This window comes from Crocodylus siamensis, chromosome 7, assembly GCF_052110815.1.
Source record: "Crocodylus siamensis isolate JL-2025a chromosome 7, ASM5211081v1, whole genome shotgun sequence".
Lineage (NCBI taxonomy): Eukaryota > Metazoa > Chordata > Crocodylia > Crocodylidae > Crocodylus > Crocodylus siamensis.
Genome location: NC_143401.1, coordinates 35497861 through 35512548, shown reverse-complemented (window position 1 = coordinate 35512548; position 14688 = coordinate 35497861). Strand labels below are relative to the sequence as shown.

At 47.0% G+C, this 14688-nt stretch overlaps 3 protein-coding genes across 4 annotated transcripts in view; 1 reads left to right on the top strand and 2 right to left on the bottom strand.

Annotated features, from left to right (window-relative positions):
- EXOSC3 (exosome component 3) overlaps positions 1 to 3239 on the bottom strand; it is a 23723-nt gene extending 20484 nt beyond the window's left edge. Inside the window, exon 1 of one of the 2 annotated variants that reach the window (XM_090058368.1) lies at positions 2431 to 3239. In XM_090058368.1, coding sequence (XP_089914494.1) covers positions 2431 to 2550 — 120 coding nt within the window. In that variant the 5' untranslated portion in view covers positions 2551 to 3239. Of the gene's footprint in view, positions 1 to 1548; positions 1843 to 2430 lie in introns of those variants that run through there. The other variant, XM_090058367.1, reaches the window with a different exon arrangement.
- DYDC1 (DPY30 domain containing 1) overlaps positions 1909 to 14688 on the top strand; it is a 26069-nt gene continuing 13289 nt past the window's right edge. The window contains exon 1 of the mRNA XM_090058375.1: positions 1909 to 1988. The gene's annotated coding sequence lies outside the window, so the exon portion shown is untranslated. The remainder of the gene's footprint in view (positions 1989 to 14688) is intronic.
- The window catches only part of LOC149859683 (uncharacterized), a 7897-nt gene continuing 843 nt past the window's right edge, over positions 7635 to 14688 (bottom strand). Inside the window, exons 2-5 of the mRNA XM_090058370.1 lie at positions 14516 to 14678; positions 14281 to 14403; positions 10059 to 10163; positions 7635 to 8387 (exon numbers count right to left, since the gene is read on the bottom strand). Coding sequence (XP_089914496.1) covers positions 8148 to 8387; positions 10059 to 10163; positions 14281 to 14403; positions 14516 to 14668 — 621 coding nt within the window. The 5' untranslated portion in view covers positions 14669 to 14678 and the 3' untranslated portion in view covers positions 7635 to 8147. The remainder of the gene's footprint in view (positions 8388 to 10058; positions 10164 to 14280; positions 14404 to 14515; positions 14679 to 14688) is intronic.

The window sequence follows — 14688 nt, the reverse complement described above, 5'->3', positions numbered from 1 at the left end:
GGCTGCCCCTAAGCATGCAGTCCCCTGCTGGCCCCTCCTGGATGTGTGCCAGAATAATTTTCTCGAACAGCTTGCCTAGGATCGAGGTGAGATTAACTGGCCTATAGTTTTCCGGGTCCTCCTTCCTGCCTTTTTTGAAGATGGGGACCACGTTGGCCCTCTTCCAGTCCTCCGGTACCTCACCAGAGCACCACGAGTGCTAATAAAGTTGTGCCAGGGGACTTGCAATGACCTCAGCCAGTTCCTTTAGAACTCTAGGGTGGAGATCATCCGGGCCGGCTGACTTGAATACGTCCAACCCCTCCAGAAGCTCCCTAACTAAATCCTCACTAACCCGTGGCCCAGGTGTGCCTCCCCCGGTGGGCAGAGGTGGCACTTCTTGGACATCCAGATGCAGCAGCCCATCCATCGGAGTTGATTTCTCAAGAGCAAGACTTTGATGCTGATGGACACAGCTTCATAAAGGACACTCACACTGGTCTGGTGGTCCTGCCATCTAATTCCCAGGGTTCAATGCTAGCATCACTGGGGGCCAAAGCGGCTCAGGAAGCCCTGGGGCACAGCAGCCATTGAGATCATTGTGGGGCTGTAGCTACCAGCGCACAGCTTCCCAGGGCCAGCTGCAGTAGCCAAGGGGGAGGGAAGAGGCAAGCAGTACCCAGAACCCAGCACCAGGCCTTACCAGCTCATTCCAGCCTCTGGCTTAGTGCCAGGGAGGAAGAAGGCAACCCCTCCCCTCTCCTTGCAGGTTGTTATAACTCTATTAGGTGTTATAATATCCAACAGTTTCCCTCTGCATCCCCTCCACTTGCCTTCTGCCTGGCATCACCAGGTCTTAAATATGAAATTATCATATTGAAAGCTCAAAATTACCATATTTGCTAAAAAACTATCATACACTGAAAACATATGAAAATACTTTCTTATTATTAACCGTATAGTACTCACTGTAAACTGCCAGTGAGTGAGAGAGAACTGGGTCAAAATTTTACTTTGAAGGAAACAGACATAAGAAAGTGCTGAAGTCCACAAGTCAGTGAAAACTCCCAGAGGGTGACTTGGGTTGTGCATATGCAGCATCAATTAGCTGCCTCAAAAGTTATCCTGTTTTGAATGCTTTACTGTTATTAATTGTACATCCTACAAAGGTTGAAATTGTTGTACAAATACAAGAATTGCTCCTGCCCTACTGCCCTTCGTTTCCTCCTGGGCCACCGCAGGGCTCCACTACCCGAGAGCTGGTTGCGGTTGTCACGGAGCTGAGGGGGCAAATGATGAATCGTGTAACTGTTCACATCCTTAGCGCTGGTGGCCGCAACCCCCAGCCTGGAGCCCGGCGACACTGTACAACTCCCGGGAAGGGCCCGGGGCTCCCCCAGCCCTTCGAGCCCGCGCCGCAACCCCCCGGCCCGGCCCGGCCCCCGGCTGCAGCAGCAAGGAGACTCCGCCCGGCCCCGCCGCTCCCATTGGTGGCAGGCGGGGCCCGAGGGCCAGGCGGCCCAATGGGCGGCGGGCGCTCCGCTCCGCTCCCCGCCCCGCGCTCCTTACCCGCTTCTGCTCCGAATCCACCCAGTAGGCACCGCCGCCTGCCCCGGCCCCTGTCGGCGGGCGGTGGCGCAGCAGCCCGCACTTGGTGACTAGAAGCCCCGCGGCGCAGCGGCGCAGCCCGGGCCCGCACAGAAGCCTGCCCCGTGGCGCCGAGCTCGGGCCCAGCTGTAGCCGCTCCCCATCGGCATCCGGAGCCTTGGGAAGAAGCAGCACATCCCCCGGCAGTACCACCTGACCCACGGCTACCTCGGCCGTCAACCCGCCCGCCGCCATGTTGCCGCGGACCACGCAGGCGCAGAGTAGAGCACGGAGGGGAGGGGCCGTGCCCATGTGTTTGTGCGCGCGCAAAGGCGCCGTGGGCCACTGGCTTTGTTCGGGCTTCCGGGGTTTGGAGTTGCTGCGGGCGCGGTGGGGTCGCTTCCGCCTGGTGTTTAGCGCTGGTAGGATCCAACCGGTCTGTGGGGCAGTGGCGACATCATCCGGCCGCTAGCGAGAGGGGAAGCTGGTCTGGCTCTGGCCGACCTTGGGCAAACACAGACCCGCTGATCTTAGTCTCACGCCCCCGAACCCGCCGGCCTGTTTCCCGTGTGAACATGGTCCCCGGCGCCGCAGCGTCTGCAGCGATTCAGAGCCCCGGAGGGTGGGTGCAGGCACCTGCACGACTCACGCCGTGTCACCGACCTGCCTGGAGAAATCTTCCACTGGCATCTTGCCTCCGGCTGCTCCAGAGCAGAGGAAATCCCGCTGCTGGGCTGGAAAACCATTAGACTAGTGGTTCTCCACCTGTTTGATATCGGGACCCATTTGCAAAGATCATGGCTTGTCTGGACAGCCCACCCGGACAGTGCCCAAGCGCTGGCCTGCCAATCCCTCCTCCCTTACCTTCATCCAGCTGCTAGACCTGCTGCAGGACCCTGTCTGGCTTCCTGCTGGCCAGGCCCCAAACAACCCCTTGCAGACTGGGATGCTGCCCCCTGCAACAGGAAACCTGCACTTTTGCATGTTTTTCTGCCATTTGCTCACACCCCTTTGAAATATTTTTGCAACTCACTTTGCTTCATAACCCACAGGATGAGAAAGGCTGTGTTAGACAATGAGGGAAAGTCTCCAGCTAGGCCTATTCAGTTCAGAAAAGAGGTGCTTGAGGGGAGACATGGTTAGGGGTTTACCAAATACTTAATGGCAAAGAGAAAGTAAACGGGACTTTATTAGTTACAATAGCACACAAGATGAGCTAGGGAGTCACAAAATAAGACCAGTTGGTAGTAAGTTAGAAACTAACAGAAGGAAGGTCTTTCACAGTGCTTCCTTGAAGTGTGGAGCTTGTGGCCACCAGATGTGGAAGCTGGCAGTTTAGCCATCTTAAAGAAGGGATTGGACAAATTACTGGACTACATGAATATCAATAGCTTTTGAGCATGGGCATTAGGGATCCAGCCTCTGAATCAGAACTGCCAAGCCTAGGGGTGGGCAATTATTTCGGCTAGAGGGCCGCTTGATGAGTTTTGGTGAGCTGTTGAGAACCAGAAAGGTGGCCCTGTCACCTGGCCACCATCTTGGCAGCAGAATTCCTGCCTAACTCCTAGCCCCTGACCTTTGCCACCAGAAAGTACTCCTTTTGAGAGTAGGGGGGTTGCCTTCTTGGAACCAGAAACCCCCCCCCCAATCATATACTAAAAGTCAAACACCTACTATAACGTATTTTAATTTTATTACAAAAAATATTTTTGTCACAATTTGTCTTTGTGTAGTATATATAGAGATGATTGCATAACTCAAAAATAAAGTCACTCTTGTATATTGTATGTGGGGTGTGGTTGGGAGTGGGTGTATATGGTGGGAGGGTATATGTGGGGTGAGTGAAGGTGTGGCTGTGTGGGGGGCATAGGGTATGTTGCTGGGGTGTGTGCATGTGGAGGGGTTAGGGCAGGGTATGGGTGTGTGGAGTTTAGGGGTGTAAGGGAGGATGGTGGGGTGTGGGGAGCCCTCCATGTACTTCCTGCAGTGCCCCCCAGTGCACAGCCCCTGCCGTGGGCGGCAGCAGCAGGTGGCAGACCTTCACGGAGCCTGCAGGTTGTATTTTGCCTGCCCCTGGCCTAAACCTTATGCTGGAGGATGCAAGTGAGAAAGGAACAGTGGAAAAAACCCTGGTCACTCCCAGTTCACTCCCACTTCAGCATCCACGCTCTACCACTGTGTGACACAAGGCACTGACAGAAGCGATGTTTTGTTGCGTGACCAGCCCCCTGACAGCACTCTATGTCCATTGCCTGCCAGAAGTGCAGTGGCAGAGTGCTTTAAAAGTGCCCAATTGCACGACAAATTAACCTTCATTACATGAGGGTTCACATGAAGGTGCTTCGAAGTGGAGCACCTTCATTAACTTCCATCAGCTCCTACCCCAGAGGAGGGCTACCCCCAATCAGAGGCAGATTAAGGATTTTTGGGGCCCTGGGCAAGAAGAAAATTGGAGGTTCCCTCCCCCTACGGGAGCTCTCAAGGTTGGCCCAGCCCCTCCCTGAAGCGCTGGACACAGGTATGAAGACAGGCACACACACACAAAGACAAACACGTGTGCACAGACATACATGTGTGCACGCGCACACGCACACACACGGACACATACATGACCCACAGACAGACATACACATACAGACACAGAGAGACAGACACACACAGGGACAGATGCACGCAAATACACAGACACACATGCAGACTGACAGGCACACAAGCACATGCACACCTAGGGGCACACTTTCCTTCACAGGACCTCTTCCATCCTTCACTCAGTCACTCTAAAACTGCCCAACCCTGCCCGCCACTGCCCTGTCTCGAGCTGCCTGTGGCTCTGTCTAGTTCCCAACCCCAGCCCCTAGCTTCCACCCCTGTTCTTCCCTTACCGTGAGGGCCTCAAGCTGCCCCCCCCATGCCCCCGCCCCCTATTAGACTTACACAGGGATCTGCTGCCCGGCTGTGTCACGTACACTTGCACAGATGCACTATAGCACCCCCTTCATTCACTCTAGCCACCCCTCTCAGTGCCGCTGCCCAGCAGCAAAGGCATGGTGCAGTGCTCCTGGCCTGACCCAGCCGGGGCCAAGCCCCCCGCGCCTCTGAGGTGCGGTTCTCCTGGCCTCCCTCTGCCCCATTGGTGGAGGTGCCCCACTTCTGGTTTTAAACTTGGTGCCATTTTTGTCTCTCTGCTGCTGACTGGCTGAGGGGTGGAGAGACAAAAATAGCACCAAGTTTAAAACTGTGGCTTTTGCTTCCCTGCTGATGAGGGTTCGAGGGCTCCTGATTAGTAAGAACCCTAGGCCCGGGCCCAACTGGCCCATCTGTTAATCCGCCTATGCCCACAGTGCTGTCTTCAGGATGGGTTGAAGCTGGTGGGCTGGTGCTGTCTCCAATTCACCCACCCCGTACCCCAGCACAAGCTGGGCAAAACCCGGACTGAGCTCCCTCCCCTCCCTTCTCCCCCTTTCCATCTTGCAGACAGCATTGGAGCTGAGTGGGGAGGGGAGGGAGAGCTAGGGGAGAGAGGCTGCAGACGCACACCTGGCTCCAGACTGGAGCTCGATCCCCCAACCCGCCCCCAGTCCAACAGAGAATGTCTGCTGGTTTGGGGGAATCGCTGTAACTCATGGCACTTCCTTCCAAATGCCATGAGTTACAGCAGAGGGTTGCACATCTATCAGCACCGACAGGCCTACTTGATGTGCTGAAAGATCAAGGACTTAGGCCCATCACAAATACTATAAGCCTCCCTTAATAAGAGAAGCTACTGGAGACACACCAGCTAGTTGTGTGAGACAAATACGAGAAAACAGGAAGGGGAGTGAGTTTATAGGTTAGTAGTGAGGGATCTGGGAGGCAACCCTGAGCAGATCACACTGGCCAGCACCCACTATACCCAAAATGAGTTGAGAGAGCCTGTAGATGCTGACCAGTGAAACTCAGCGTGGGCATGTAAGCAAGGATTGAGAGGAAGACAGCTCCACCCTTGGCCAGGTTTCTCCTGGCCAGAGGCTCCTTCCTGGTCTGGTAGATGGCCAGCTTGGCCAGAGCCAGGAGATTGATCTCTGGGGCTTGGTGGGGCCACAGCCAAGGAGTGCATAATGGAAGAGCTGTGGGAAGAAGTGCAGCTAGAACCTCAACAGGAGGTTCTGAAGGAGGCAGAACAAGGACTGCAACTTGGGACACTGCAAGTAGGCATGTGTCAGGGCCTTCTATTGGTAGAAGGGGCAGGTGTCAGAGGCTGTCCATAAAGCATGCCAGATACACACCTGTAGTGACAGCTCCTTGGAGGAGCTGCCAGCTGAAGTCCCCACATGGTTCATGGGTATGGGATCATGCAGACTTGTCCACTGTGGACTTTGCCCCTGCCCTTGCTAAAGGTGTCCCACCACTTGTCTGGGCAGGATACAAGGATGGGATGATGGAGTGTGCAGAGCGTGAGCATGTAGAGCTTGCCATGATGAGCTGTTCAGAAGCAGACCAGCTTCATTTCCCCCAGCCTTCTGAAATGGCAGGACAAGGAGCAACATAAGGCCTGCTGAGGCAGTGGCCCCACAACGAGCTCTAGAGGGCAGGGGGATATCCGAGCATGAGTACTGCCCTCTTAAAGGACCTGTTTGATATAATTGAGGGCAATGGGTGGCAGGGTAGCTTTTGCCTCCTGGAGCAAATGGCATGGAGCACACAGCATGGGCAGCTCCAAGCTCTGGGCCACTGCAGAGGGATCCATCAACCTCTGCCAGGCATAGTCCCTGATACGAGTGGAGTTGGCCAGAACCATCCTTCAGTGGTAACGGAGATGCCCTGGGTGCAGTCACCAGCTAAGGATTTTTCAACAGGTGTTTGGCTAAGATGTTGGTGCCCTAGGTCAGTGGTCTCCAAACCTTTTTGATCATGCACCCCCATCAGTAAAAAAATTTTGAGCATGCACCCCCAATATATGTATATTTATATAAAAATAAATAGAAGTTCTGTTTTCTTTCCGCACCCCAATGGATCATCTTGCGCACCCCCCCTGGGGTGCATACACTCCACTTTGGAGACCACTGCCCTAGGTGACACTGTTTGGAGACCTGGAGGTGGGGACTAGCCTCCAGGCCCTGAGGAGAGGTCCTGAGAGCAAGTCAGCGGTTGCTCTGGGTCCTGCATTGGGGAGACCTCATAGATAGAAGAGCTGCCAGTCATATCAGAACTCTCGGAGATAGTGGCACAGCTGATCAGGCACCATTCCACTTTGCTACCAGCACCATATAGGAGCCTCCACAGGGCTTGAAGGTAGAAGATGTGCACCTGGCTGCAGATGCAGACCAGGCCTTACCTGACTTCCCACAAAGGGAGGCTCAGGACACTTGCAGAGACCCTATGTTGTCGCAGCCAGAAGAATCCCTATGCCCTTCCCTGTAGACTGGCCAGGAGCTATGGGGGTATGGGCAGGGTGCTGAACAGTGCCAGGGCATGGACAGGACCAGCTGGTTGATGACCAGCACTTTTCTGCAAAGGCAGAGACACTGGGGCAGGCCCATCCATGTCTGCAGCTGCTCACCCAGACCTCCATCTAGTGCCAGTTCTCTGGCAGGTAGGGGTAACTAGTGAACAAACAGACTCCCAGCAAGAGAAAGTAGCCTGTACTCCATCAGATGTTTTGGAATAGAGGTGGGAGCAAGCCCACTTGCTACTCATCACCTAGTCAAACCAGAGCTCCTGCCCCAGTTAACCTGGGCAGAAGAAGCCACCAAGTAGGTGGACTGGCAGGCCTCCACCTGTCCCAGGTTGCCCAGGTCCTGGATGGCAAGGAGTACGTTGGCATCATATACTGCCAGGACCTCACCTCATGACATGTTTCTCAATCACCACCCACTTGCAGAGGAGCCAATAGGAAGTGCTCAAGGGCAATGGTGTAGAGCTGGCCTGATAGTAAGCAAGCTTGACACATGCCCCACCTCAATATGAGGGGCTCTGTCAGTGTCCAGTTGAGCTTGACCAGACACTCTGTACCCAGTAGCAGTTACTCAGAAAAAAATTTATACTGTTAGTCAGTTTAAAAAGATAGGCCTTTATTGCAAAGGCAAATTTTAAAGTTGTTTGTTTAGTTAGTGCCTAAGGAAGGTTTAGTTACTATTGAGTACTTGTCTAAATCATGCATTATTTCCAAAATTAGCTGTTAGAGTAATTCTATTTAATCCAATAAACTTCAGTACATAATTAGTAGAGTAGCATTTCTCTTACCACACACATTTTGAAAATTAAATGCAACAGGTGGCTTAGAATGCAAGGATGTAAGCGATACCAAGTTTAGAGAAAAGGCTCAATACCAGAGGTATGTCTTTTCATTAGTTTCCATATACATGCAAATATAGTCACCAGTACATGTGAATGCACACATACACATTTGGATATGGACCTTAGTATTTGTAGACCATCATGAAAAAGATAAGAGAATTCTTGAACCCTTTTTAAAAAATCCTAAACAAGAGGGAGAATTTATCAATTCATACATTTTTATGTCTTGATATTCATTTTGGATCTCCACAGTATCCATGTTCCTTATGTGGAAATACTCCATCTTTGATGTAATGTCTTTCTGACTAGTAGCTTTCTTTAGCTTTATCAGCAACCTCCTCAGAAAGCTCTAAAGAACCTTTTACTGCAGCATCATCATTTGGGACTTGGTACACAGTTTCATTGTTAACCATATCCAATGCCTCATTCAGATCATGATCTTCACATGTTGAATCACCTCCATTGACTTTGTCTTCTGGTGGTTTTGGCTTTGTCTCAAGAGCTTTAGCTTCCACCAAAATGTCCATCTCTTTTTCTTTACTCCTCTTTTGTTCATAAAAGTAAGGAATTTTATACACACACACACACACACACACACACACACACAAAATGAAAGCCATCATGAATACCTTTGGAAAAAAATCCAGTGGCATGTAAGCACAACCAGGATTAATATACAAACCACATACTATTACACTATTGTCTGGTTTGTAATACTTTGTAAGTGCATATTATGTATAGATAAAAAATATGATAGCACTTATATTAATGGATTCTCTTTTGTTAGTGACACTTAACATTCTATAAAAAAACAAAACTAGGGAACAGCCACTTCTTTCAGGCACACTGTAGCCTCTCATCTTGATCCGACTGTCAGAAAGTTGGTTTATACCCATAATCTAGTACACTTGGGGGTCTCATACCAGGGGGAACTCTGACTTCAAAATTAGTGCAGAGGTGCAGTGACAGCACGCATAGAAGATTGCAATGGAAGGAAGTGACACTTAGGGAAGCAATTGCTTTCATTTACATGAAATACAAATAATTTCTGTTATTTAGCTTAGCTTGTATCTGCTTCTTTCCCAGACCTATAAAAGGAAAGTTTGTCCTACATCTCTCCCAACTACGCAGTTGATCCAATAAAAATATCACAAAAAAACCTCTTGCCTCTTGCAAATTTCCTGGACCATCGTGGCCACAACACGCTAAGCCTACTTCAATCTATTAATCCAGCCTTATGATTCTTTTCTATTTCAGACTGTTTTCTCAGTCATGAGATATGACAGTTTTTCACTTGGAAAAATTTGATTTTATTTTCAGCTATTACTTACTTTCACACAATTGTCAAGGTTTTGATGTATATAGAACACATGATTTTCATGGGTGTGGGTGGGGGGTTGGGGGGGCAGTGAATTAAATTGTATTTCAGGTTAGATTTTCCTGCCCTTAACTATTTTCTACAATGACTCCAGATTTATGGCTGCGAGTGCAGATGTCATTTGAGTCAGTGACTGAAGAAATTAATCCCAGGTGTTGGTTTATTGACTGACATTTGAAAGTAGAGTTATTGCTTCAAATTACAAATCTGTTTTGCTCACGAGGTGTCACTCATACTTTAAACCCCACCTCAAAAGAACACTGATGTTCTCACCTGAGTGTGAGCCAGGAAATTTATAGACAAGACAATATTGAAAATCCCTCCTTTAATCACCTGATGTCAGGAACTTATTTAAAAGAAAACACGCTCAAGACTTTTGCCTGTAAAGTTTAAATTGCTTTTGAAGTGGTATTTTGTAGATGCCTCATTTTCAATTTTAACTCTCATATTAAAAGTCTCCCGGGATTTTTCTTTCTTTTAAATAACTTGTAGTTTAAGTCTTACAAATACCAAAACTGATAAATTCCATCCCTAAGCAACTGAGATATACGCAATATTTCCAACATGCCACTTACAAGGTTTATTAAAAACCAAATGTCTTTTCTTTTGAAGAGACTGAGTACTGTTCAAAACATGAGTTTATTTACCTAAAAATCATAGAGAACTCATTTAAATTATTTTGTACTGGTGTTGGTCTATTGATATATATAATGAGTCACTTTTACAAAGTGTGTTGTGTGCCTGGTTAACTGGAACAGACAGAATATGAATATATGAAACTGAAAGTATAAAAACATACTTGGGCATTATATATAGTTAAGTACAATATAATACTTACTCCTAACACATTCTCCTCAGGCCCTACAACTGTTGGTAAATTAGGGGTATCATATTTCTCAATGAGTTGTGCTGTTGTGGCTGCTGGACACTGATCAGTAATCATCTTCCAAGATAAAAGTTAAATTTGATTAAGAAAGGCAAAAAAATATGACCAACCATATGTATAATATTATTCACTCTAAAACCACTGGGATTTTTCTTTTAATTGCACTGGGAACACAATTAAACCCATGGAGAATATTTTGAAAAAAAATCATTAACCTGTAAGCGCTAATGGCACTCAGTGTCAACCTATGTAAAACATTCAACACACATTACCTAGCAGCTCACATTTAAATTCTTCATTTCTGCAGTGTCCAACTTCATTCATATTGCTGATATAAGATTTGCTTCAAATGTTAATTTAAGAGGCAGCCTCTGGAGTCTTATCTACACTGGGAAATGTTTTAGTTATTGCTAATTCTGCTTTGGCTCAACCAGTGTTAGTGACTTTAGGAACCATGGATGAAATAGCTCAAAGGATGCTGGCAACTGTGGCGGAATGCCGGGCTAGCGGTTCCGAGACTGCTTAGGGGAGCCGCGGGCTTTGCGGAGCTGTGCGAGCGCGCGGCTTGTGGGGCGGGATTGGAGATAGCTTTATAGGCGCCCTCGAGGTTTGCCGAGTTGGCACAAGTAGACGACTTAGAGTAAGTCGTTAATGTTTGTTAATTTATAGGGTGTCCTTTGGTTCACGAGGTTCCTCTTACAAATAAGAGGGGAGGCCGGTTGGAACAAAGCTGCAGTAAATATAAGTATAGCGAGCGTAGATATGCTGTCTAAGCTACGATGAGAGGCAGTCAAGGAGTGGAGTCTCCGATGTTTCTTCAGTTACAATATGCTGGATACAAAGGGGGTCTGTTGGTTCACGGGGTTCCAGAGCCAGCCCTTGCGTTCCAACAGTGGAGCTAGTCCAAAGCTAGGTGCGGCTGCCGGCTCCGTAGTCCCAGAACTGGTCAACAGCTCATGAGTGGGATATACAGTACAAAACTGTAACACGGTGAATCGTTGTTAGTTGTCAGATTTTCGAGGCCTTTGTCTTCGCTGGGGTACGCCCAGACGGAGAGGCTGAGAACCGGTCTATAGGGTGATCGGGCCTATAGAGTTTTCCGGTCGTCGTCTCTGCTGTTTTCTGTTTCTTTGCCTCTTTATAGATGTTGGTTGGACTGCCTCTGTGACACTAACTATGATATAAGCTGAGCATACAGGGATAGGATAGTTTCTTTTACATAGTAATTGCTAGGCAGACTTTTTACGTAAGTTTCATTTCTGCAAAAATAACACTTCTAGATAAGAAATAAAATCTACAAAATGCGCATGTGTAGCTTAATGCCAACAGAGAAAAATACAAAGTGCTCATTTAGATTACTAGTTAAGACTTCAAGGTTACATAAATGTGAGAGTGCCACGTGGCAGTTATACAGAAGAAAAAAAAATAAAACAGTTACAGCAACATTCTATGCCCTGTATTGGTTAGATTCAGCGCTATTAAAGCCCAAAGGGATCATCCAGCCTGACTTCCTATAGGCTGCTAAATTCACCCAGTTACTTATTTATTGAGTTCAATAACTTGTTTTTTTGAAAGATTTGCTTTAGTTAAACACATCTGCTCTTGATCTGAAGATAAGAGACTGAGTATTTACTACTTCCCTTGATAGTTTATCCCAATGATTATTTCATTATTACAAAACAAACAAACTCTGTGACTTATTTCTTATTTGACTTTTCTGGCTTCAGCTCCAACTACTAGTTCTTGTTATATCTTTTTTGGGTAAGGACCACTTTGGTGCCCAACCTTTCTTCCACAAGATATTTAAGTCATTCCTCAGGGCTTCTTTGACAAGCAGAGGTCTTCAAATTTCTTACTGTAGAGCAGAAGTTAGCAAATTTTTACCACTATGGGTCCTACTTGCAACCCAATCCCTGCTGTGCATTGCATCCTTCTGTTGATCAGCAGATGCCACAAAGGGAATAGATATAAAAAGGCAGGAAATGGGACCCTGGGGATGCATCCTCTGTTGCTCGGGCATATTATGAATTCCCTGAACTACAGAAGGCCAAATCCAGGCTCTTCACAGGCTGGATCTGGCCCAAGGGCCAACCCCACTGCAAAACTTTTTTTTCCCCCCCCTCGGGTCTACAAAAGCATTTTAAGGGCTCTCCAGTTTTTCAACATCCTTATTAGACTACTAACGTTACAGCTTAGGGCAGGGGTGAGAAAAAATGCATCCCGGGGCCAAATGTGGCCCGCCAGGCCATTCTATCCGGCCCACGGGGCCCCTAAGAAATTTAGAAAATTAATGTTTATCTGCCCCTGGCTGCTTATCATGTGGCCCTCGATGCCTTGCCAAAACTCAGTAAGTGGCCCTCCGCCCAAAATAATTAAGTCACCCCTGACTTAAGGTGACTATATGGAACAATGTGAAACCTGGCTGGCTGGCTGGCAGGCCAGCTGCCACTGCCCTTGCCCCACTCTGCTGCTGTAGGCTGCAATGCGTCAATGACTCCTTAATGGCCCATTGTTCTTCACTTCACAGGTGTTAGCAATCACCTGTGAAATAACAATTAGTGTTAATAAGGCTTCCTATTTCACAGCTCCTGCAACTTTGCCTCCATGCCCTGGACTCTTGTTTTAATTTTCACCAGCCAACTGGGATGGACCTTTGAAATCTGGGAATGTCCCCACCAATCAGGGACATATGTAGAGTATCTACATGTAGATTAACATATTAGTTAATGTGCATTAAATCTTGTACCTTTGGGCACTTTTGTGTGCGCTCCAGGGGTGGGGAAGCAGCGCTTAAATTAGAGCCGTCTAATTAAAGAACTGCCACGTTTCCTGTATCAGCATCCCTGAGCTTAAAAATGGCAGTGGGCGTGCTTGAACAAGCTTTAATTTAAGTGCTCCCACCACTTTAAGCGCAGGGACACCGATACACGAAACACCAGAGGTTGCTGCAGTGCGGCAATTGCCACACTCCAGCAGACTTGATATGCTGGAATTCCAGCGTTTTGAAGTAGCTTCCAAGCTTGTGTATAGGTGCCCTCCATTGTGAGGTACTAGGAAATGTGCATTAGCCTATTTTAATGGGCATTATCTAAAAACAACAGTTTTCTTTAGTGATGCTTTAATGCACATTAAAACAGGCTGATGTACATTCAAGTGCCCAAGGTCACTCTACTCCAACTCTATATGGTATTCTAGTATCTCTCTCACCAGTATCATTTATAGAGGAAAAAGTTCTCTGTAGTCTTATTTCTTGAATAAGTAAAGTTGCTTATTCACTGTGACCCCTGGTGTTTTTGCCAGAATCTAGAATCTTTTACTAGAATCTTCTGAGTATATATATTGACCAATGTCTTCCTTGATATGGCATGTTGTAGAGTGTTGGAGTTTCAAATGTTATTGCAAATATGGCTGAGGGTCTGAAAAGGAAATTAAAAATAATCCTTTTGTTAATTTATCATAAGCACAGGAAATTGGACTTGATGGCCCTCCAGGATGTCCTTCCTAGTCCAGTATCTTTCAGGAATGACACAGATTCTTTGTTCCTAGATACATAACTTTGCCTTCATTCACCTGTATTAAAAGGCACTTTGTTCCAGATTGCTCTGCATGACTTCACCTTCCTCATCATTGTTACCATTCTGCCAGTCTTTATATCATCCACAAATGTTACTAGTTGTGATATAGTATTCAAAACAGGACAGAATTTATATTTGAAATTCAAATGGTTTTATTGCTGATAGAACTGGACCAGGTATCAGCAATAGAGAGAAACATTTGGAAAATCTCTTCCAATCTAGACAAAACTCTAGAAGCTGCTTATGATTTATGTAACAAGGGAGACAGAAGTGACAATAAGTACAACTAGACTTCACAGAAATGAAGACCATAAATGTGTGCTATCAGATAGCAATATACCAAATGCCATGAACTAAAAGTGATAGAATTCTAAGTACTCTCACATCTATAAAGCAGTTATATTTATTTACCTACCTACTTTAATTGCAGGGGATTGGAAGGATTAAATTGAAAATATTTTAATAAACATTTTAGGTGCGAGTTGCCATATGCTTTCAGATTAGTGCTCTACATACTTAAAAATTCAGGAAAACTTTTAAACATGTCAAAATATTTGTTTCAATTTAATCATTTCATACACAAGTTAAACCTATCAAACCTTGTGTTGCTCTTCAATTTCCTGCTTGATCAGAAGCTCTTCAGCTTTCAGATTTTCTATCAGTTCCAGGTGTCTTGTGACTTTTTCCTGATCTTGTTCCAGCATGGCTGCCTCAAGTTTCCTCTAGCATTGCAGATACATTATGCCATTGACAAAATTAAAAAAAGGATGATTAAAGTAAGTTGTATTAAGGACACATTTCAAAATTGATTTTTTTAAATGGAAGCAAACTTACCTCTTCGCCTTCCTTTATATTTTTCCTGTAGTTGTAAAGCCAATGTGCCAGGTAATCAATGGGGTCTGCTGGCTGATGTTCTGCTACATCTGCAAGTCCCTCAGCCAAGTGCTTTCCAACGTGTTTTCTGAGGTAGTGTGTATCCATTCCCATCTTTTACCAACTGCAGCAAA